The 25,680-nt window shown below is 40.9% G+C and overlaps 1 protein-coding gene across 1 annotated transcript; it reads right to left on the reverse strand.

Annotated features, from left to right (window-relative positions):
• Nucleotides 1-332: 332 nt before the first annotated feature.
• LOC126069517 (zinc finger X-linked protein ZXDB-like) lies at nt 333-7,425 on the reverse strand. The gene has a single exon (XM_049872976.1). The coding sequence runs from the start codon at nt 7,330-7,332 to the stop codon at nt 4,933-4,935; it is 2,400 nt and encodes a 799-aa protein (XP_049728933.1). The 5' UTR covers nt 7,333-7,425; the 3' UTR covers nt 333-4,932.
• Nucleotides 7,426-25,680: the final 18,255 nt, after the last annotated feature.

Raw genomic sequence — 25,680 nt, forward strand, 5'->3', positions numbered from 1 at the left:
CTAAATGAACAGCAGAGACAGTACAGCTCATTTTGATGCAGAGTAGTCTGGGGAAGGAATGTAACATCCAAGTAAATACTGTCCAATAGAAATATAATGAGAGCCACATGTGTAATTTTAAATTTTCTAGTAGCCACGTTAAAATAATAAAAATAACTGGTGAAATTAAATTTATCAATACATTTTATTTAACCAAATATATCCAAAATATTATTCAACATGTAACCAATATAAAAATACTGAGATTTTTTTAAACTGAGTCTTCAAAATCTGGTTTGTATTTTATATTCACAACATATCTCAATTTAGATACTAAATTTTGAATGGCTAAAGTGAAATTTAATTCTGCCAAAACAGTAATGTTATTTAACAGAAAAACATTTTATACTGGCTTCAGTTTAAAAATTAAAATTAATTAAATTAAAATTAAGTCCCTCAGTCATACTAGCCACATTTTAAGTGCTAAATAGCTCCACGTTACTAATAGCTATCATATCAGACAGTGAAGATCTAGATTATTCAAGCAAGGTGTCGAGGCTTCTGGTAATTCAAAGGGAAGTAAGAGGATCAGAACTTTATAGGTAGTTGTGAGCATGCCTCAGGGAACCAAGAAAGAGGAAGTGACCCTCTGCTATCTTCTAGAAAGTGGATAAACCACAATATGGATATCTTATGTAGGGATAACTATGATTAATCCATTTTCATTTAACTAAACATGCCATCTTTATACACTCATTCTGGAAAAGGACCCTGTTCACTAGTTTCCTCATTATGTTAGTGAAAATGTGATTATTATAGTCCCTAAAGAAACCTAAGTCCATATTCCTGATTTCTTTCTCTATGATCTTGTATATATATATATATAAAATAGTAATATATACATATATATATTCTCAATGAGGCACTAAGTAATATTCCCTTAATTTGAAAATATCTCTAATATCTGCCTTGTCTTTTCCATTCCCACTGACACCACTCTACTCCAGGCTTCATGCTTCATCACAGCACACCTGGATCGTTAAACATCTTTCTCACTGATTTACCTATTCCAGTATCTCCTATCTAATCCACATGTACACCTCCATTACATTAACCTTTCTAAAACAACATTTTCATGATCTGACTCTTCGATTGAAAAATGATCCCAGGGTCTCATGTGTGCTTAGGATGATCTTATTCTTACTGTTCTTGCACCTCTCATTCATTTTGGTAACAAATTAATAGTTTTCAGTTATTGTTCTCCAACTGCATATTATATTTGTATCTCTTCCTACCAACCGTGATCTCCTTAAGGGTCAGGGTTTCATAGGCCTCTTCTCATAAAACCCCCAATACCTTATGCTGCATTTTGCTGAAGGATTCTCAGGAAATGTTTGTTAATTTGAAAAAAAAAAACAGTGAAATCTCCAGCTAACAAACTGCCTTCTCATATTTCCTAGATAAGATCATGAAGATTTTAGGTCACGGAGAAAATTAAACCTCAAGCGCTATCCATGTTTCACTCCTACTACTACTATTTATGTTAATTATACTAGCTGGTAAAAATGGCAAGGCTAATATATTTTAAACTCATGACCAATGTGATTAATAGCGCCCCCAGAAGCAGACTTCTTTTTAAGGCATTGTTACTGTGTTTTCAAGTGGTAAGTTTTAATAAACTAGTGACTGAGAAGAAGAAAGGTAACAGAATAAAATTAAAACATGTACCATTATTTAAAAGGAAAGATGGCTACCTTTCTTTACCACCAACAGAAATTAAACTTCTTACCTTCAGTATAAAGCTGTTCTCCACTGCTGTGCTAGAAAATGGTGTGGAAAGAAAAATCATTTCAACAAGTTTGCTCAATGAAACTCTGTGAGCCCCTGGGCAAATAAAAGGTTTCATCTTTGAAAACGGTAACATTTGTCCTTTGAAAAGTCCAGGAATGCTTAGGAAATTTATATAGTTTATGGTGTGTGTGTTTTTAATTGGGAGGAAGCTTGTTTAAGGAATTAAATAAATGAAGTCACAAGTATTAAATTCTCTTCATATTTAAATAATTTATTTGGTGTTTGAGACTTTGTGTTCATCTCTAACCTTAACATACTTATCTGTAAGACATGAAAAATAGTGATCTATTTAAAAGGCCTCAATGAATGACAATATAATTTTGAAATGCACTTTTTGAGTACAAGTATTTCCTAAGGGGTAAAACTGTTGAATGGGTAGATGCAATGAAACTCTGAGCATTTCTCGGATTTACACATGTATATCTACTTCTCGCTTTTTCACTAAATGAATACAACCACTTAAGAATATGTGTGTTGGTGTGTGTGCGTATGTATACCTGCACACACACACCATGCAAAAACATTTCAAAGTGGAAAAATTTTAGTGCACTGTCAAAGTTCTACAATAACTGTCATCCACAGACACTCACATGCAAACACTACTAAACTAGTATTTGTTAAAGCAAATAAGAGAGTTTTAGCAGAATTCCTTGACAAAACTTAGAAAAATTTAATAAAGAAACAGAAATCCACTTCTCATCTAAACATTATATAAAATAATCTCTATCATCTGAGTCATATATACACACAGTATCATGTAAGCTCAGAACATAACTTCTTACTGTACACACAGACCTGTAGTGCGCACTCAGTAAATGTTATTATTGAAAGAAAATAGGCCATGAAGAGAATGGCTGAGAGATAGTGGCATGAAAGAGAACTATACATTAAAAAATAAAAACAAAAAGTATGGCAAGGATTGGAATGCACATACAAGGGAGTGGAGTGGTGAGAAAGTAAGCAAAAGGTAACAGAAACCAAGTAAAGTGACACAGCAACTACGGGTAGATATGAAATGGGAATGAATCATGAAAGTTGGATGAGTAGAATGGGAGAGGTGAAAAGAATTTTTCATCCTTGCTTTACGCTATATAAAGAATTGTCAGTCACAATCCAAAGCCCAGTTGGAATGCGAGTTGGCTAAACTGTAATATGAGTCATAGAACAGACTATTCCAAAACTACCACACGGGGTTATTCTGAACAACAAATGAGATATTAGTTAAGATGCTCCACAAACTACAAAATGCTACACTCACATATGACAGAAATTATTTACACAATATCCAATTCAGCCTTTCCTTCCAACTCTGGAAAGTTCAAACAATGAGCTCTCCAGAGTGCAGAGAGGAAGAAACCTACTCTGCTTCATTATCAAAGACTTTCATGGAAAATCTGGCTCCACGATCAGAAAATCAGGCTCCACGATCACAGTGAAGCCTGACTTTGAAAAGAGAGCTAAGATGGTGACAAACTCATCAAATGGAGAGGTATGCAGATAATAATATGGGCAATGTCTGCACTCCTAGCATTTCCTCACAGCAATTTTTTGGGGGAGAGAAAAAAGAGATCCACTTGCTTATTTCACCCTAACCCTCATAAACTTTTATTGTTTGCACATGAATAGGATTAAATGATCCTAATTTCTCCCTTAGAGTAGGAACGGCTGAGAGGGTAAAAAGATGATACAAGTTCATCAAAACATGCCAAAACACATATTTTCCCTTACATATGAAAAACTGAAAAAGAAGAAAAGTCTAATGATGTGCTAGGAAACTGAGATGTAGTGAAACTAATTTATTCAAAACCACAGAGCTCAAATTTGACCCTAGGTCTGCACCATGTGGAAGTCCTGGCTGGCATTTTGTACAATACCACCACAGCCTCCCATCCTCAAAAAATAGCAGGAAGAAACACAGTGAAAACAGCAAACACATTTTTTTAGTTTTTTTTTTTCTTGTTAGCTCTACTACTGCTTAAGAGAATATTTTGGCATTGAATATGTCCGTTAAACTTTAATAAATACCTTAAACAGCATTTCCTCCTCCCCTGATGATTAGTAACTCAATAGGGACAACTCATCACATCAGAAGCACAGGTAATCATGAATCATCATCAGCTGCTAATATCAAAGAGAGGGAAAACCAGACATTATGTGCAACCGAATAAAAGAATATAACACCACCTATGAAATATTCTTTCCCCCAACAATCCTATTTCAATTTTATCAAGCCTCTAGATCCAACTACCAATTTGAGGAAATAGAGGGTAGAGGAACTTACATGCCACTACACAGATGTAATCAGGAAAACCTGGACTGTGACAAATACTACAAAAGAAACAAACTCATTTCTTCAACAAATAAAATTACAAGGAAAAAAAAGACATGAAAGGGTAACATAGATTAAAAAAAAAACACAACAGATTTATAGGAATCATGAATATCAAAATGATTAAAACAGACAGCATTTAAGAGACAATGAGAAATCTGAAACCTGACTGCATTTATCGATATTAAGGAATTACTAGTAACTTTAAATGTGACAACTGTAACTGTATCTCGAAAGAGCCCTTACCTTTTAGAGATATATACTGAATGTTTAGTAATGTACAATGATGTGATGTCAGCTATTTGTTTCAAAATAATACTGGAGGAAGGGGAGTGAGTGGGATGTAGCTAAAAAAGATTATGAGTTGATAATTGTTGAAGCTGGATGCAGAGTATATTTGAAATATTTATAGGAAAAAAAGCACATGCCACATCATCACTGAAAAAAAGTCCTAATTATTTTCAAGGAAAGAAACATATATATTATCATGGAATCACAGAGCTGAAAAGAATGTTATAAACAATCTATGCAAACCCCCTCACTTTATAAATAAGGAAATTAAGGCTCAGATGGGTTAAGTGACTTGCTCAAGGTCACAAAACTTGTCAGTTTCAGACTCAAGATCAGAATTTAAATCTCCAACTTATACCGCAGGGATCTATTCTTTTGCAAACCAGTAACAAATGACTGCATTTAAACATTTTGTCCAGCATATCCTCCAAACTGAGTGTTTAACAGAAGCAAGCCAAGGGATGATGAATGAATAATACAGTTCATACCAAAAATGCGCTGCCAGTCACTGTGGTAAGATCTGTTTCTTTCTGAGAACTACAGTTTCCAGCTGGACTGGAGAACCCAAACGGGGTTTCTTCCTCCCGTTCAAAGAAGTCAGAGTCAGGATGTACATTCCATTCCACTTTGGTTGGCGTCAGTAGTTCTGAGACACTGTTGTCACAAAGGGCGCTTGAAGGAGTTAGAGCATCTGTGTCCACTGTTAATTTATTGCTGGGGGTCAGAGCTTGGGGCTCTTGACTAGAGTTCTTTATAGCCAAAGAGCCTAGAGATCCCAATGGCCCTGCACTTACACTTGGGACATCATCCATATCTAAGGTGCTCTGCTGAAAACCTGTGGCCGTTGTTCCAAAAAAGAGAGAGGTATCCAGGCTTTGAGGAAGGTCACTGGTGGCCATCAAGGCCCGGGGGTCCACAGCCTGCCCTAAGGAATTATTAGGAGGGAGGTTCCCTGCCAGAGTTGAACTCACAGAAGCCACATCAATTGTCAAGATTCCAGAGTTCACCAAGGCTGTGTCCAGCATTGCAGCGGAACCACTGCCAGGCACATCAGAGAAGAGAGACACTAGGTCTGCATCACTGAGATCACTCTGTCCCTGGCTGGTAAGTTCACTGCTGGGCGTAAGAGAATTCGAAGCTTCTAGCTGAGCTAAGAGATCCTGGCCGAGGTTGTGCCTTTTGGCCATGTGAGTCTTCATACTGTGCTTGGATGTGAAGAGTTTATTACAAGTGGAGACTGGACAACGGCTTTTCCAAGTGTCCACATCCTGCAGGTGTTTCTTGGAGTGAATGTACAGACTACTGCGAGCGGAGAATCTGGCACAGCAGCCTTCCACGGGGCACACAAAAGGCTTTGTGCCCAAGTGGGTTATGCTGTGACCTTTCAGATGCTCCGCCCTGGTGAAAGATTTCCCACAGCCTTCCACAGGGCACGTGAACCTCCGGTCATCCTCGTGTTTCCTTTTGTGCCTTAAGAGTTTGGACATGCTGGTGAAGTTCCAGCCACAGCCATCAAAGTCACAAAGGAAAGGTCTCTCGCCGGTGTGGCTCCGAAGGTGAATTTTCAGCCTACAGGCCTTGTCATACTGTTTGCTGCAGCCAGGAAAGGAGCAGGAAAAGAGTTCCTGTTCCCTGAAATGGGCGCGGTTATGGGAAAACAGGGCACTCACTGTGATAAATGTCTTCTTGCAGCCGGAAAACGCGCACTGGTAGGGCCTCTCTGGCTCAAAGTGGCTGCGCTGGTGGACGCTCAGCTTGGCCTGCGTGGGGAAGCTCTCCTCGCACACCTCGCACTTGAATGAGTTCTCCTGCTCGTGGCCTTTCATGTGCGCCTTGAGGTTGTACACGGTGGTGAAGCTCTTGCCACAGCCCTCCGCCGGGCAGCCAAAGGGCCGCAGTTTGTCGTGCGACTGCAGGTGCCGCTTGAGCTTGTACGAAGTGGTGAAGGTCCAGCCGCAGCCGCCCAAGGGGCACTTGAAGGGCCTCTGGCCCTGGCTGCTGCTGTGTGTCAGCAGGTGCACCTTCAGCTGGTGCTTCTTGGCGAAGGTCTGCCCGCACTGCGCCTCTGGGCACACGTACAGCACCATGCTTGGGCCCGGGCCCAGCGATCCGCGGGGGCCCTCGGCGGCGGCCAGGCCCTCCGCCCCCTCCTCGGGCGCCGGAGCAGACGCAGGCTCCGGCGGCTCCGCCAGCAAGAGGTCGGGCGGCAGCTCGGGGCAGTCGCCGGGCTGCGCGGCGTGTGGCTCGCCCGGCTGCGCGATGATCAGACCCCCGGCCTGCGGGGCGGGCGCGACCCCGGGCTCCCAGGCGGGTGGCGGGGGCGTGGCCAGGGTGAGGACCCCGTTCTCGAAGCGCACCACCAGGTCTTGGTTGTGGATGGTGACGGTGCCAGCGAAGGCCGCGGCGGGGCCCGGGCTTGGGGCGGGGATCGGGGCCGGGGCCGGGGCGGGGCTCGCGGACGGGCAGCAGGGGCCCAGCTCAGGGCGGCCCGCGGGGTTCGCGCCGCGCTCGCGTCCCTGGAGTCCCGGGCCTGGCGCGGCCTCCTCCCTCCACACCGGCCCTGCGGCCTGGCCGGCGCCCGCGGTCTCCACGTGGCCACCCACCGGGTCCAGCAGCAGAAGGAAGAAGTCGTCGCCGCCACCAGCGTGATCCGGCCTCGGCGCCAGCGGGCTCGGGCCCTGGCCTGGTGAGACTGCGCGAGTCTGCTTGCGCCGCCGCCCGGGCCCGCCATCTTGGGGTCCCCGGAGCAGTAGGAGGCGGCGCGCGGGGCCCTGGCCAGCCCGTGGATCAGGCCCTCCGTGCGCCCGGCCGCCCGCGGGCCCGCTGCCGCCGCCGCCGCCTTGTAGTGTCCCGCGAGCCGGGAGCAACCTCGGGATTTCCATGTCGGTGTCCGTGAGGCTCCGCTGGAACCAGAGCAGCGGAGGAGGCGCGACCCCGCCCCCTGCCGCGGGCCCGAACACGTTCCTGAAGGGAAAAAAATGTGCAATGCGCAGAAACCGGCCCTATCAGATATTAAAACGTATTTAACGCCACAGTGATTTAAATATTCTGGTACTCACACGAGATAAAACGGGTTTCTGGAACAGAATAGAAAGCCCAGAGGCAGAGCCTGGTATGTACATAAATAATTTCCACAATTAATATTATTAGGTAATCAAAAGGGTAATGGGGAAATGACAGCTCTTTCAGTAAACGGATACTGGAATAGATAGGTATCTATCTGCTAAAAGCAACTTAAATCCATGCCTCGATGTATCTACCATAAATAGACACTCCCCTAGCCTTTTTTGTTTTTTAGCCCCTTTAGTGCTAAGCATGGGCTCTAGTTCTTGCTACGTGCCCAGAACTGCTGGATGAAGTGATGGATGCATGGATAGATGGATGGCAGAAAGTTCCTGGGAGAATAAACTGTGCTAGCGTTTCTACTGAAAACGTACCCCCCACCCCCCGCAACTTCAACACCCAGAACTGTCTTGAGCAAGGTCCCAGGGGAAATTTGTACTGATTAGAAGGAGTAAGAGATGGGGCTGAAACAGATTAGCACTGTTCAGCCTAAATATGCAAAGTCTGGACGATGAAACAATTCACACTGAAATCTGGAAAATCTCAACCCGCTTCCGGGTTCTCCCTATACAGTGCACAACCAACTCTTTGCCCTACCACCTTCTGTTACACCCGTGGTGAATTTCATGCCAGTCTCGAAGCACAATGAGCACATTCCTCAGCATACTCTGAATTCTCCAGGGAGTGCGGGTCTCTGGACAGGATGTACCAGTCAAATGTGATAAGGTCAAACCCTAAGTCACTGCAATAGACTCTACCAAGAAAAGCCGTACAGATGACCTCCTCCAATATCCCTGGGGTGCCTTGCTCCCATTTAAGTGTGGTGGTCCAGCCTCACTGTAATGGACTCGGCCTAACAATCTTATTAATTATGATGACAATCCTCCAATTTGTCATCAGTGAGTTGGAAATTGATTCAAATATACGGTAAAATGTCTAGAAAGAAAAAGATTTAGAGTAATGGCTAGATGATGAGTACCTATAGTTTAAATATCCCTGGGTGGTGCAAATGCTTAACATACTCGGCTGCTAACCGAAAGCTTGGAGGTTTGAGTTCACCTAGAGATACCTGGAAAGAAAGGCCTGCCAATCTACTTCTGAAAAAATCAGCCATTGAAAACCCTATGCAGCACAGTGCTACTCTGACACACATGAGGTCGCCATGAGTCAGAATAGACTCCATGGCAACTTCTTTGGGTCTTATGGTATAGCTTAAATAATCCATGTTTCCCCTCTTTTAAATGTAATAAGCCACTTGTGTCTTGATTAGAAGATCAATTTCTCCATCCATAAAAAATTCAAACATCTTCAAAATTGCTTCACTTCTTTCTCTTACATTTAAAAATCTTTTTCTTTTACACTTCTTAAATATGAGATACAGAAGAGGGCCCAAAATGCGTATGTACAGTTTAGACAGTTATAAAAGCAAACACCTATATCACCAGGCCCAAGATCAAGAAACAGACCATTGCCAGCCTTCCAGAAGCCCACTGTGTACTCCTCCAAATCACAACCCACTGCCTCCCATACGGATATAGTCACTATTCTGACTTGGTGTTGATCATTTCAGTGCTTTTCTCTATAGTTTTATCACTTTCGTATGTATCACTTTTGAATGATTCTCTTTTTTTTGTTTCTTTCAATGATTATTATATTTGTGAGACTCATCCATGTTGTTCACAGTAGCTGTAGACCCTTTGTCTCCAGTGTTGAATATTATTCCATTGCATGATTACAGAAAAATGACTATGGTATGATCATACCATTCTACAGTGGATGGATCCTAGCATTGTTTCTAGTTTTTTACTATAATTATGAACAATGCTGCAAGGAACATTTTTGTACCCTTCTCATAAGGCACGTGTGTAGAAGTTTCTCTAGGGTATAAACCCAAGAATAGAGTCACTGGGCCAGAGGGTATGCATGTCTTCAGCTTCATAATGTCAAATTGTTTTCTATAGTGGTTGTGCCAATTACAATCCCACCAGCAACGCAGAGAGTTCTTGCTGCTCCATATCCTCACCTACACCAAGGATTGACAGAATTTAATTTTTGCCAGCCTGGTGTGTGTGCAATGTTCAAGTTAGTATTAAATTTTAGCATGTTTCCAAGCTTAAGGGTCTTCTGGATTTTGTCTTCTGTAAAAGGCCTATTGAAATCCAAGTCTTTTACCCATTTGTGTATTCATTCTATTTTCCATCGTGTACTTTCTGATTTATAACGAATTAATGTTTATAATGAATGAACAAATCAGTCTTAAAGAAATACAACCAGAATGCACCGTAGAAGCAAGAATGGCGAGACTTTGGCTCGCTGACTTTGGACACATCATCAGGTAAGACCAATGCTAGAGAGGAGGACATCATGGTTGGTAAAATAAAAAAAAAAAAAAAAGGGTCATCAAAAATGAGGGAAACCCTGGATGAGATGGATTGACAGGGTAGCCAAAACAATGCAACTGATGTGTGCATATAATGTTGAGTCGGGTTTTTTTTTTTTTAATGTGGATATTCATGTGCCTCAGTAAACCACTTATTGAGTAGTCTGCCCTTTTCTAACTGATTTGTAGTGGCATATCTGTTATAAATCAAGTATCTACCTATGTGTAGATACTTAATACTCTCTATTAAGTACCTTGGCTCTATTCATCTGTCTCTGTAATACCACACTGTCTTAAGCACCACAGATCTATAGGCAATTCTGATATTTGATGCAAGCCAATCATACCTTGTTCTTTCAAAAATGTCCTGGAGATTTTTCACCTTTTTCAATTCCATTTAGATTATTAATTTGACATAACAAGTTCAACCACAAGTTTGGATGGAATTTTAATTAGGATTTTTTCAACTTTTGAATCTTTGATGAGCGAATGTGGTTTATCACTCCTTTTAATAAAATTTTCTTTAACGTGTCCCAACAATATTTTTTCCCATAAGAGATAAGTAAAAGCCAGGGTACTTCACGTTTTGCAAATACATTTCTATTTTCTAAATTTGTTGCTGGTAAATAGCATGTTTAGTATGTTTACCACGTTGCTGGTAAATAGCGTGTTTGTATGTTGGTTTCGTAACCTACAAACGTCTGAACTCTCTTATTGAGTGTAATAATTTGTCTGTAAATACTTGTAAAATTTTATGTACACAATCGTATCATCTGCAAACAATGCCAGTTTTACTTCTCCCTTTTCAAACATTGCATTTCTTTTTCTTGCCTTACTGTACTCGTTGGGACACTGTTGAATAGAAGTGATAGTGGACACCCTTGTCTGGATGCTACTCTCGAAGACAAAACTTTCGGCGATTCTCTGTTAAGGATGATGTGTGCTATAGATGTTGTGAAGATAGCTGTAGCAATGTGGATCCAATCAGGACATTAAAGTACGAATTATTAAACTTATGATAAAATTGTAATATATTGGACATAAGTGATATGTACCAACCTGTTGCTGTCAAGTCTGATGCCACCTCATGGTGACCCCTTTGTGTGTCAGAGTAGAATTGTGGCTCTATAGGGTTTTCAATAGCTGTTTTTTCGGAAGTAGATTGCCAGGCCTTTCTTCCGATGTGCCTCTGGGTGGACTTGAAGCGCCAAACTTTTTGTTAGCAGCTGAATATGTTAACTGTTTGCACCACATAGGATGTAAGAAAACTCTCTATGGTACCCTAAGGCTGAGGGAGAATACCCAAGGAAAGACAAACTTGTAAAAGGGGCCCCTTCCCAACGCTGGAGTTCAAACCTCATTGGAGGAAATATAGCATGGTAGAGAATTTTGTTGGTTTGCTGGAGCCAGAGCTGGTCCACAGTTGCAGAGCAAAAAGGAAGCAACCCTGCAGAGCAAAGTGGCTTTGTCAAGCCACAGCTGGTGGCCAGTGTGTGAACATTCAGAGTTAGAGGGGTGCTTTGTGCAGTAGGAGGCCTGGAGCACAGAGTGTTCCTGTGCTGACTGCCAGGAGGGCTTCAGTGTTGGGAGGGCTGCAGAGATGGGAGGATTAAAACCAAGCCAAACCCACTGATGACTCATAGCGACCCGATAGGACAGAGTAGAACTGCCCCATAGAGTTTCCAAGGAGCGCCTGGTGGATTTGAACTGCCAAGGATTACAGGAGATAAACCTGGTAATGGGGGAGGGGGAAGGAAATGACCAGAGGTAATCAGTGGGCAGCAGGTTTGGAGCACAGAATGGCCTCAGGCCACAGGAAGGTGATCAGTAGGTCACACAGGCACTGTAAGTTCACCTTGGGATGGTTGTTCTGGATGCATGCCCAGAACAGGGCGCTCCAGATGTCCTCATGCTCACACTACAGACCCCCCTTTCTACAGCCAGAAATCACAGGAGATCCATTTCCTCCTTCAGTGTCCCTACAGCACCCTCTACTGAGACTGCATAATATTGTGCTCATTTTAACCCTTTCATGGGTAAATTTTTTGGAAATTTTTGATGATGCCATGTTTTTTTTCCCTAATGGAATGGATGTCGAATCACTGAAGGTAGCTTTTTATTATTTGACAAACTGGGGTGCCCATGGCAAACAGGACATATCAGTCCCGTGTTCCATGAAGCACATCACACGAGAGGGACATATCCTGTCCCATGGTGCATCACGCTTCCTGGTTACACTTTATTTTGCTGGGAAATCCAGGCTCTGGCACAAAGGGGTGTCAAGTGCCTAGGGTCTAGGTATGTGAGCCCTGCACTCTAGTCCTACCTGGGTTTTATCTGCTCCATCTGCAAGGAAAACCCTGCTTTATGATGCGATTGCCTCTCCCACCATAAGTGTAACTAGCAAATGTTCTCAAGAATAGACAACTTAGATGCTGGTGGCTGCTCCTTTGCCAAACAGGGAGCGAAAGTGCTTGTGTTTCATTTGAAGTCCTGCCCTACAGAGCCATGCCCTGGGAGGAGCAGGGCAGTAGATTCTTTTGCTAGTCTTACGAAGTATACATATCTACCTACATTAGCAATTTTGGGGCCCTGGTGGTGAAATGTTGCTATGAGTCGGAATCGGCTCGATGGCAACGGATTTTATAATAGCAATTTAAGTACTTAAATTGAGCTTTTTTCACAGTTGATTTTAAACTCCAAAATAGACAAAAATTAATGGGGGGAAAATGGCACACAGTTTTTGCCATTCTTAAGTGTCAAACAATCCATTACTTAATGATTGACCCAGCAACTCTTACTGGGAAGGAGAGAGGTTTTAATTTAAATCCTATTGTTTTCTTTGGATGTGTGCATATTCAATAGAATAAGACATCGCTACAATCACGAGGGAAAAATAACTTGAAGATCCCTTATCTTTAATTGCTCTCTTCCTGGGACTGCCAATGGAAGAGCATATTTGCATTTTGTGTTCAGAAATTACAGAGGACAAATTAACGCATTGTTTTCTATTCACACACAGAACTGGACTGGCTTCCTATCCCAGGCCCCCCAGAGACCTTATCCATGAGGCCCCTCATACGGAAAGGGAGCTTATTATCCTTTAAATGCTTGTTCTGTCATCTGCTGCCTATTCCAACTCTCTGAACTCTGACACTCTGGCAATGGTGAGATATAAATGTGTAATCTGAAATTTGTTCACTTCAAAGCTCCATAGGCCTACCTCCTGGGAAGCTGTCTTACAAGGGGCTCTCTCACTTGCTACAAACAACTCAGAGCCTGGCTTTGTGCAAAGGCTCACTTACACTCTTTGGGTTCTGAAGGAACTCTTCCCAGCCAGGGAGTGCTCCCTATACCAGGGAGAGAAATTTGGGAGCTCTCCAGAGGGCACGGGCTGGGAGGGACCTACCGGGGAACACGTCCTCCCATTGGCACTGAGAGTGAGCCCCTTAGGGTAACTCCTGAACCCTTGCAAAAGAAAAGAGAGACTGTGGGGGTGGGGGAGTGGGCGGGCAGCAAGAAGTTGCCATTCTTATCCCCTGTGTCCCTCACCCCTGCCTCCCATGCTCTGGTAGAAGACCCTGAGCCAGAGCCAAGATTTCTATTTCCTGAAAATACAAGTAAGTGTTTCCCCCTGGTCCAGCCGGGAGGTGGTGGAGGAGGAGGCTGATGTAAAATCTGTTTTCACCTAGAAACCAGCCCTGCTTTTGAGGAACTTGACATCTACCGCACCATGGAAAATTGCCCCCTCCCATAATGTAAAAATTTCTGAAGATGCCTGGACCCTGTTAGTTTAAGCTCCTGTTTTCCCTCAAAGTTTCTGTGGGCTTTCCTTTATCTGTTTCTTTCTAGTAAAAACAAAACAAAAACCTAAACCTCACTCAGGAATGGCACAGCCACCCCAAGACTTCCTCCACGCCCTGATTGCCTCCCAACTGCAAGCTCCATACTTTCCCACGGGCTGCAAGGAATTGGATTTCAATAAATGAACTCCTCTGCACTGTCCTTTCCCTATGGAAAGTACTCTGACCAGCATACTTCTGAGCCCAGAAAATGGACTAAGGACTTACTGCCTAAATTCTCATTGGGAAAATCCCACAGGGTCTGCCAGTAGAGCTCATGACTGGGAAGGACCGTACCATTTATCTGATCAGCGGGGAACCTTGCAGGAAAGGACTCTCTGACCTCCAGGTCTGTGGAACATCCTGAGTCTCTGGTATAACTTCTCAGAAAGGTGCATGCTGCATTTTTGTTGTTCTTTCATCCCTGTGACCTGCTGAGGATGGAGACTGCGAAGTATCCTCTTTTTTCTTCTGCCCATTTCACTGTTGTCTTCACTGCCATCCCCCTCCCTGAAACTCCTGCGAGGAGCATGCCCCCCACACCACCAGCCCAAGGCAGCAGTCAGATGACCTCACTGGGTCTAGGCTTTGATTCTGAGTTGTCTGTGAGGTGAACTATGGACTCAGGCTCAGCGCAGGGGGTAGACCTGGCATGAAAAGACTGTAATCACAGTTCACAAACCTGATGGTCACCTGAAATCCCACCTTATCTGAAGAGAAGCTTTTTCCTGCAGCCTGCTCAGCAGGGAAGTTACTGGTTTTCACATTATTTAATCAGCACATGCACATGCAAGGTCCCTGCTTCCAAACCAAGGCGACTCAGAAAGTCGCTCTTCTTTCTCAGCCTCTCTCCTCACTCTCCAGGCTAGACTGAAGAGAGCTCTTTAGGCAGACCACCCGCTGCTTTTTGCCCCAGCTGGCCCTGCTCATGTCTTACCTCTCTAAAGAAAAGCACTTCCCCAGAGGTCTGTCAAGGGCCGGTATGGGCCCTTTGAAGGGGATCTTGAAAGATGAGCAGTGAGAAGATGACTTTGGTCAGGAATTGATTGGATTTGTTTGGTAATGGCGCAGTTTAAGTCAGATATTGAAGTTTTTACCAACTTCTCCAGTCTGAAATTGATCAAACATGTAATCAAGATGCATTGATGATTACTGGTGATTGGAATTTGAAAGTTGGAAACAAAGAAGAAGGAGAAGTAGCTGGAAAATAAGGCCTCGGTGATAGAAATGACACCAGACATCGCGTGATAGAATGTTGCTAGACCAACGATGTCTTCATTTCAAATATCTTTTTTCAACAACATAAACGGTGGCTATACACATGGAACTCACCAAATGGAAAACACAGGAATCAAATCGACTACATCTGTAGAAAAAAGATGATGGAAAAGCTCAATATCATCAGTCAGAATCAGGTCGGGGCCAACTGTGGAACAGACCATCAATTGCTCCCGTGCAAGTTTAAGTTAAAGCTGAAGAAAATCAAAACAAATCCGTGAGAGCCAAAGTACAACCTTGAGTATATCTCACCTGAATTTGGAGACCATCTCAAAAACAGATTTGACACATTGAACACTAATGGTTGAAGACCAGAAGAGTTGTGGGATGACATCAAGGACATCCTACATGAAGAAAGCAAAAGGAAAGAAAGAAAAGACCAAAATGAATGTCAGAAGAGACTATGAAACTTGTTCTTGACCATAGAGTAGCTAAAGCAAATGGGAGAGATGATGAAGTAAAATAGCTGAACAGAAGTTTTCAAAGGGCGGCTCGAGAAGCCAAAGTAAAATATTATAATGTAATGTGCAAAGACCTGGAATTAGAAAACCAAAAGGACAAACGTGCTCAGCATTTCTCAACCTGATAGAAATGAAGGAAAAATTCAAGCCTCAAGTTGCAATTTTGAAGGATTCTATGTGCAAAATATTGAATGACACAAGAAACATTAAAAGCACGTGGAAGGAATATGCAGAGTCACTGTACCAAAAGAATTTGTCGACATTCAACCATTTCAGGAGGTAGCAAATGATCACCAACGAATGGTATTGAAGGAAGAAGTCCAAGCTGCACTGAACCAAACCAAAACCAAACCCACTGCTGTTGATTCCAACTCATAGTGACCCTATTGGACAGAGTAGAATTGCCTGATAGAGTTTCCGAACAGCGGCCGGTGTTTTCAAACTGCCGACCTTTTGGTTAGCAGCAGGATGCTTAATCACTGGGCCAAAAGGGCTCCACTGAAGCCTCCAGGAATTGACGGAATACCAACTGAGATGTTTCAACAAAGAGATGTGATGCTGGAGAGCTCGCTCGTCCATGCCAAGAAATTTGGAAGACGGCTATGTGGTCAACCAACTCAAGAGATCCATATTTGTACCCATTCCAAAGAAAGGTGAGCCAACAGAATGCAGATATTATTAAATGATATCATTAATATCACACACAAGTAAATTTTCACTGAAAATCATTCAAAACAGGCTGCAGCAGTACATGAGCAGGAAACTGACAGAAATTCAAGCCAAATTCAGGAAAGGACATGGAACCAGGGATATCATTATTAATGTCAGATGGATCTTGGTGGAAAGCAGAGAATACAAGAAAGATGTTTGTAAGTGTGTTTCATTGACTATGCAAAGACATTGGAGTGTGTGGATCATAACAAATTATGGATAACGTTACAAAGAGCGGGAATTCCAGAACACTTAATTGTGCTCATGCAGAACCTGTACATAGACCAAGAGACAGTTGTTCAAACAGAACAAGGGGATACTGCGTGGTTTAAAACCAGGAAAGATGTGCATCAGGGTTGTATCCTTTCACCATACTTATTCCATCTGTATACTGAGCAAATAATCCAAGGAGCTGGGCTATATGAAGAAGAATGCATGGTCAGGATTGGAGGAAGACTCATTAACAACCGGTGATGTGCCGATGACACAACCTTGCTTGCTGAAAGTGAAGAAGACTTGAAACACTTACTAATGAACATCTGATTCAAAACCACCAGCGGCTCCATGGGAGAAAGATGTGCCAGTTCTAGCCTTGGCAAAGGAAATGAACAGCACTTCACCAAAGAACACATTCAAGAGGCTAAGAGACACATGAGGAAATGCTCGCAATCTCTAGCCATTAGAGAAATGCAAATCAAAACCACAATGAGGTACCATCTCACCGCGACATCACTGGCACTAATCAAAAAAACAGACGATAAGCCCGACAGCCTTCAGTACGGATTACACCTCAACATATAAATAGAAAACAAAAATCTTCACCATTGGACCCGTAAACAATATTGTGATAAATGGAGACTATATTGAAGTTGTCCAGGATTTCATTTTGCTCGTACCCACAATCAGCGTCCTTAGAAGCAGCAGTCAAGAAATCAAAGGATGTATTGTATTTGGCCAATCTGTTGCAAAAGACCTCTTTAAGGTGTTAAAAAGCAAAGATGTCACTTTGAGGAATAAGGAGCACCTGACCCAAGCCATGGTATTTTCAGTTGCCTCATATGCATGGGAAATCAGGCCAATAAATAAGGAAGACCAAAGAAGAATTGATGCCTTTGAATTACGGTGTTGGTGAGGAATATTGAACATACCATGGACTGCCAGAAGAATGAACAAATCTATCTTGGGAGAAGTACAGGCAGAGTGCTCCTTGGAAGCAAGTGTGGTGAGACTTCATCTCAGGTACTTTGGACATATTATCAAGAGGGACTAGTCCCTTAAGACGGACATCATGCTCGGTAAGATAGAAGGTTAGCGATAATGAGGAAGACCCTCAATGAGATGGATTGACGCAGTGGCTGCAACAATGGGCTCAATTGTATCAATGACTGTGAGAGTTTCACAGGGCCTGGCAGTGTTTCCTTCTGTTGTACATAGGGTCACTATGAGTCGGAAGCGACTCAGAGGCACCTAACAACAATAAGAACAACAACCCAATTAACATGTCTGAGTACTTGATTCTTCAAATGGTGTTTGCATTAACTGCTCATCACTTTTTCATTTGCCCATCAGTAAGAACCTAATGCAGAGTGTTTCTTAAATATCAAGCTTCTGTTCACAAATGGTTCATATCAGAATCAAACTGGCTCCTGGACAATCAAAGTGAAAAGCAAGACCTTGGTTGAGATGCTTATTGATAACAGTGAAGGAAAAAATACATTTATAAAATGTGAAGAAATACTTTGAAAGCGTGACGCAGAACATGAAATGGCAAAAGCACTTTAAAAATAAAAAGAAAACTAAGGTTTAAAGATTTTTAATCAGAATTCATTTTAAAGAGCAGATAATAGGCTAATAAATCATCAAAGACTTTGAAGTTTTATTTTGAGAGGTTTTCCATTACTTAAAACAAATAAACTGTGTGTATACACCAGTGAAGGAGCCCTGGTGTCACAGTGGATAAAGCGATCTACTGCTAACCAAAAGGTTGGCAGTTCGAAACCACCAGCAGCTCCATGGGAGAAAGATGTGCCAGTTACAGCCTTGGCAAAGGAAATGAACAGACACTTCGCCAGAGAAGACATTCAAGAGAAGACATTCAAGAAGACATTCAAAACACATGAGGAAATGCTCACGATTACTAGCCAAGAGAAATGCGAATCAAAACCACAATGAGATACCATCGCACCCCGACATCACAGGCATGAATCAAAAAAAACAAAAAATAACAAATGTTGGAGAGGCTGCCGGGAGACTGGAACTCTTACGCACTGCTGGTGGGAATGCAAAATGGTACAACCATTTTGGAAAACGATAAGACACTTTCTTTGAAAACTAGAAATAGAAATACCACATGAGCCAGCAATCCCTCTCCTAGGAATATTATCCAAGAAAAATAAGAGCTGTCACAAGAATATATGCACACCCACGTTCCTTACAGCATTGTTCACAATAGCAAAAAGATAGAAACGACCTAGATTTCCATCAACAGATGAATGGATAAACAAACTATGGTTCATACACACAATGGAGTACTATGCAACAATAAAGAAACAATGATGAATCTGCAAAGCATCTCACAACGTGGCTGAATCTGGAGGGCATTATGCTGAGTGAAATCAGTCAGTCACAAAAGGACAAATATTGTATGAGACCACCACTATAAAACCTCATGAAAGTGTTTACACACAAAAAGAAACAATCTTTGATGGTTACGAGGGAGGGGAGGGGTGTGGATGGAAAAGCACTAAATGGACAATAGATAAGTGGTAACTTTGGTGAAGGGTAAGACAGTACACAATACTAGGGGAGCCAGCACAATTTGTAGAGGGCAAGGTCATGGAAGCTGCATAGACACATCCAAGCTCTCTGAGGGACCAAATTACTGGGCTGAGGGCTGTGGGGACCATGGTTTTGGGGAACATCTAGCTCAATTGGCATAACATAGTTTGTAAAGAAAATGTTCTACATTCTACTTTGGTGAGTAGCGTCTGAGGTCTTAAAAGCTTGTTAGCGGCCGTCTAAGGTACTCCACTGGTCTCACCCCTTCAGGAGCAAGGGAGAATGAAGAAATCTAGAGACACAAGGGAAAGATTAGTCCACACGACTAATGGACCACAACTACCACAGTCACCGCCAGATTGAGTCCAGTACAATGAGATGGTGCCCGGCTACCACCACTGACTGCTCTGACAGGGGTCACAATAGAGGGTCCTGGACAGAGCTGCAGAAAAATGTAGAACAAAATTCCAACTCATAAAAAAAAAAGATCCATCTTACTGGTGTGAAAACAACTGGAGAAACCCCAAGAGTATGGCCCCCAGACAGCCTTTTAGCTTAGTAATGACATCACTCCTGAGGTTCACCCTTCAACCAAAGATTAGACAGACCCATAAAACAAAACAAGACTAAAGGGGCACACCAGCCCAGGGACCAGGACTAGAAGGTGGGAGGGGACAGGAAAGCTGGTAATAGGTACCCAAGGTCAAGAAGGGAGAGTGTTGACATATTTTGGGTTTGGCAAACCAATGTCACTAAACAATATGTGTAATAACTTCTTAATAAACTCGTTTGTTCTGTAAATCTTCATCTAAAGAAATATTAAAAAAAGATTTACAGCCTTGGAAAACCTATGGGGTCACTATGAGTTGGAATCGACCTGACAGCCCTGGATTTGGTTTGGTTTGGGTTTTATACCTGTGAAGCCATCACCACAACCAAGAAGAGAAACCCAGAACCAGTTAGCTATCATCCCATTGTCCCTACGCACTGACCCCCACCCTAGGCAACCACTAAATAACTTCCTGTCTCTGTAGATTTTTCTATTTTGGACATTCATATGAATGGAATAATGTAGTATGTGGTCTTTTGTGACTGGATTCTTCCACTTAGTATAATGATTTTGAAGTTCATCCATGTTGTAGCATGTATGAGTACTTCATTTGTTTTTATGGTCAAATAATATTCTATTGTGTGAATATACTGCATTTTCTTTGTTCATCCATTAATGGGCATTTGGGTTGTTTCCACCTTTTGGATATTATACACAATGCTGATATAACATTTGTGCAATTGCTGGATGATCTGGTAAATCTGTAATCCATCATCTGAGGAACTGCTACGGTATTTTTCTCAAAAGAGTTGTACCATTTTACATTCCCACCAGCAGCGCATGAGGTTTCTGATTTTTTCACATGCTCATCAACACTTGTTATTATCAGGCCTTTTTAAATCTAGCCATCCCAAAGGGTGTGAAGTGGTATCTCATTGTGATTTTCATTTGCACTTATCTAAGGACTAATGATTTTGAACTCCTCTTCATTTGCTTTTTTAGTCATCACTTCCTGGAAGAAGTGTCTATTCAGATCCTTTGGCCATTTTTTAATTGGGTTATTTTTCTTTTATTATTGAGTTATAAGAGTTTTTTTTTTAAAAAGCAAAGATGTCACTTTGATGAATAAGGTGCACCTGAACCAAGCCATGGTCTTTTCAATTACCTTGTGTGCGTGCAAAAGCTGGATGATATAAAAGGAAGGCAGGAGAATTGATGCATTCTAATTGTGGTGTTGGCAAAGAATATTGACTATACTGTGGACTTCCAGAAGAATGAACAAATCAGTCTTAGAAGAAATGCGATCAGAGTGCTCCTTAGAAGTGCAAATGGTGAGACTTCGCCTCGCTTACTTTGGACATGTCCAATTGCTAGAAAAGGGCTTATGTCATGATTGGTAAAACAGAGAGCCAGTGAAGGCAAGGAAGGCCCCAGGTGTGATGGATTTATCCAGTGGCCGAAACAATGGATTCAAACATAGTGATGATCATGAAGATGGCACAGGATGGGGCAACATTTTGTCCTGTCATACATAAGGTCGCCATGAGTCAGAGCCAACTAACAACAATAACAGCAATAACAACGAATTCTTTATATATTCTAGATACAGGTCCCTTACCAGGTAAATAATTTGCAAATATTTTCTCCCATTTTGTGGGTTGTCTTTTCACTTTCTTAATGGTGTACATTGGCACACACAAAAAAAGAAGTTTTTTATTTTGTTGAAGTCCAGTTTATCTACTTTTTTTGTTTTTCCTCATGGTTTTGATGTCATATCTAAGAATCTTTTGCCAAATCCAAGGTTATGAAATTTTACCCCTACATTTTATACTAACGTTTTATAGTTTTAACTCTTACATTTATCTCTGTGATACATTTTGGGTTGATTTTTGTACATGGGCATTCATATGAGTGGCATCATATAAAATGAAGGTCTACATTCATTATTTTGCATGTGGATATCTAGTTGTCCCAACACCATTTGGTGAAGAGACCATTCTTTCCTTATTGTTTGGGCTTGACATCCTTGTCAAAATCAATTAAACATAAATGTTTGGCTTTATTCTGGACTCTCAATTCTATTCCATTGGTCTGTAGTCTATCCTTATGCCAGCACCACACTTACTTTTATTTTTATTATTATTGTTGTAGCTTTGTAGTAAATTTCAAATTTGAGAAGTGTGAGTCCTCTAACTTTGTTCTTCCTTTTCAATATTTTTAACTACTCAGAACACCATTCAATTTGCTATAAATTTGAGGATTACTTTTTCATTACTGCCAAAGATTGAAAAAGTTTTCAGATTACATTGACTCTGTAAATTGTTTTGTGTAGTATTGACATCTTAATATTAACTCTTGCAATCCATAAATATGTGTTGTATTTCCTTTTATTTAACTCTGATTTATTTCAGCAATGTTAGGCAGTTGCCAGTGTACAAGTGTTGCATCTCATTGGTTATATTTATTACAGGGACTTTCTTCTATTTTAGGTATTTTAAATGGAATTTTTTTAAATTTCCTTTTCAATTGTGTTCATTGCTGGTGTATCGATTTTTTCATGTCAATCTTTTACCACGCAACTCTGCTGATTTTGTTTATTAGCACTAGTGTTTTTCTGAGGGGGGAAGAGTCTTTGATATTCTACATATAGGATCATGTTATCTTTGCATGGAGATGCTTTTCTTTCTTCCCTGTCAATATATATTTGTTTTTCTTGCCTAATTATCTTGGCTAGAATTCACAATGCAGTGTTAAATAGAAGTGGCAAAGAGGACATCCTTGTCTTGTTCCTGATCTTAGGAGGAAAATTGCAGTCTTTCATCATTGAGTGTGATGTTTTTCATAAATATCCTTTATCATGTTGACGAAGTTCCCTTCTATTCTTTGTTTTTTATTGTTTTTATCATGAAAGCATGTTGTATTTTTTCACCAAAAACTTTCTCTGCATCAATTCAGATATCATATTCTATCTTTTTTCCATTGTCCTATTAATTCAATGTATTATGTTGATTGATTTTCTTATGTCAAACCACCCTTGCATTCCTAGGTTAAATCCCACTTGGTCATGATGTTAATATGCTGTCAGATTCAGAGTGCTAGCATTTTGTTTAGTATTTTTGCATCTATATTCAAAAGGGATATTGGTTTGTAGTTTTCTTTTCTTGTGATGTCTTTGATTTTGGTATCAGGCTGATGCTGGCTTCATACAATGGATTAAGAAGTATCACTTCCTCTTCTATTTTTTGGAAAATTTTAAGAAAAATTAGTGTTATTTCTTTTTTAAAATATTTGAAAGAATTCACCAGTCAAGACATGTAGTCATGGACTTTTCTTTGTTGGGAGAGTTTTATTTCTAATTAAATATCTCAGAACATCATGGTTGGTAGTGGAGGGTCAGAGAAAAAGAGGAAGGCCCTCCAGGAGATGAATTAACACAGTGGCTGCAACAATGGCCTCAAGCATAGCAACAATTGTGTAAATGGCACAGGACCAGGCAGTGTTTTGTTCTGCTGCACATAGGGTGGCTATGAGTCGCAACTGACTCGACGGCACCTAACAACAACAACAATGACAACTATCTATAGGTCTGTTCAGATTCACTATTTCCTCTTGAATCAGTTTGGTAATATTTGTCTTTATAAATTTTTTTCCATTTCATCTAAGTTATCTGATTTGTTGGTATACCGTTGTTTATAGTATTTGCTTATAATAATTTTATTTCTGCAAAGTTGGTAGTAATGTCCCCACTTTCATTCATTATTTTTATTTATTTGCATCTACTCTCCTTTTTCCTAATAATTCTAACTAGTATATGCCAATTTTGCTAACCTTTTCAAAGAACCAACTTTTGGCCTTGTTGATACTTTATTGTTTTTCTATTCTCTATTTCATTTATCTTTGCTATTATCTTTATTATTTTCTCTCTTCTGCTAACTTTGTATTTAATTTGCTCTTTTTCTAGTTCCTTACAATCTACAGTTAGGTTATTGATTTGAGAACTTTCTTAATTTTTAAAGCATTTATTTACAGCTAAAAATATCCCTCTGAGTAGTGTTTTCACTGCATCTCTAAAATTTTGGTGTGTTGTGTTTTATTTTCATTTGTCTCAAAGTATTTTCTAATTTCCCTTGTGATTTCTTCTTTGAGTCATTGCTTGTTTAAGAGTGTGTTGTTTGTTTTCCACCTATTTGTGAAATTTCCAGGTTTATTTATTTATTTTATTGATTTTGGCTTTATTGAGTTCTCCAGTCTACAGAACTCAACACAAAGAAAACAAAAATCCTCCCACTGGACCAACGAGCAACATCATGATAAATGGAGAAAATACTGAAGCTGTTAAGGATTTCATTTTACTTAGATCTACACTCAACGTCCATAGAAGCAGCAGTCAAGAAATCAAACAATGCATTGCATTGGGCAAATCTGCTGCAAAAGGTCTCTTTAATGTGTTAAAAGCAGAAATGGCACTTTAAGGACTAAGGTGCATCTGACCCAAGCTATGGTGTTTTCATTTGCCTCAAATACATGGGAAAGCTGGACAATGAATAAGGAAGAAAGAAGAAGAATTGATGCCTTTGAATTATGGTGTTGGTGAAGAATATTGAGTATACCATGGACCGCAGAAGAACAAACAAATCTGTTTTGGAAGAAGTAGACAGAATGCTCATTAGAAGCAAGGATGTCAAGACTTCCTCTCACATACTTCAAACATGTTATCAGGAGAGGCCAGTTCCTGGAAAGGGATATCACACTTGGTAAATTGGAGGGTCAGCAAAAAAGAGGAATACCGTTAGTGAGATGGAGTGACGCAGTGGGTGCAACAATGGTCTGAAGCATAACAATGATTGTGAGGATGGGGCAGGAACTGGCAGTGTTTCATTCTGTTGTATGCAGGTCACTATGAGTCAGAACTGACTCAAAGACCTAACAACTATTGAGTTCAGAGTAAATACTTTGCATAATTGCAATTTTAAAATATTTATTGGTGCTTTTTTGTGGCTTAACAAATGGCCATTCCTGGAGAATATTCTGTACACACTGGAGAAAGATGTATTTTGCTGTTGTTGAGTGGAGTGTTCTATATATTTCTGTTCAGTCTACTGGTTTATAGTGTTCTAATGTTCCCTATTTTTTTAATTCATTACCCGTTTCATTGTGCTATTCATTATTCTACTGTTGTAGAATGGTTTATTTCTCCCTTCATTTATGACAATGTTGCCTTCATATATTTTGAGGCTCTGTTGTTTGTTGTGTGTATGTTTTTAATTTTAAAATATCCTAAATGAGTTGACAGTTTCATCAAAATATAATGACCTTCTTTGTCTCTTGTTAGCATTTTCGACTGAAGAATATTTGGTCTGATATTAATCTAATATAACCTCCCCAGCTTTATTATGCTTACTATTTGCTTGGAATATATTTTTCCGTTCATTGATTTTCAAATTATTTGTACCTTTGGATCTAAAGTGAGTATCTTGTAGACAGCAAATAGGTGAATCATGCTTTCTAAAAAATTTTATTTTGTTGTTGGGAGTATACCCAGCAAAACATACACCTATTCAACAGTTTCTACAGGTACAATTCAGTGACATTGATTACATTCTTCTAGTTATGCAGCCAGTCTCACCCCCCTTTTCTGAGTTGTTTCTCCTCCATCAACATAAACTCACTGCCCCTAAGGATTCTATCTAATCTTTCGAATTGCTGTTGTCAATTTGATCCCATATAGATAGTACATAAAAGAGCATAATGCTCAAGGCAGGCATTTTTTACTAGTTAAGCTAAAGTGTTGTTTGGTTTTAAGAAGACTTCGGGGATATTTTTGGTTTAAGGTTTAAGGATTCTCTCGGGGCAATAGTTTCAGGGATTCATCCAGCCTCCATGGCTCCAGAAAGTCTGGCATCTAGGAGAATTTGAAATTCTATTCTGTATTTTACCCCTTTTGATCAGGATTCTTCTATAATATCTTTAATCAAAATGTTCAGTAATGGTAGCCGGACACCATCCAATTCTTCTAGTCTCATGGCAAAGGAGGCAGTTGTTCATGGAAGCAGTTAGCCATACATTCCATGTCCTCCTCCCACTCCTGGCTCTCCTTTTACCTGTTGCTCCAGGAAAATAGAGGCCAATTTTTGTGCTTTGGATTGCTGCTTGCAAGCTTTTAAGAC

Source organism: Elephas maximus, chromosome X (genome assembly GCF_024166365.1).
Source record: "Elephas maximus indicus isolate mEleMax1 chromosome X, mEleMax1 primary haplotype, whole genome shotgun sequence".
Taxonomy (NCBI): domain Eukaryota; kingdom Metazoa; phylum Chordata; class Mammalia; order Proboscidea; family Elephantidae; genus Elephas; species Elephas maximus.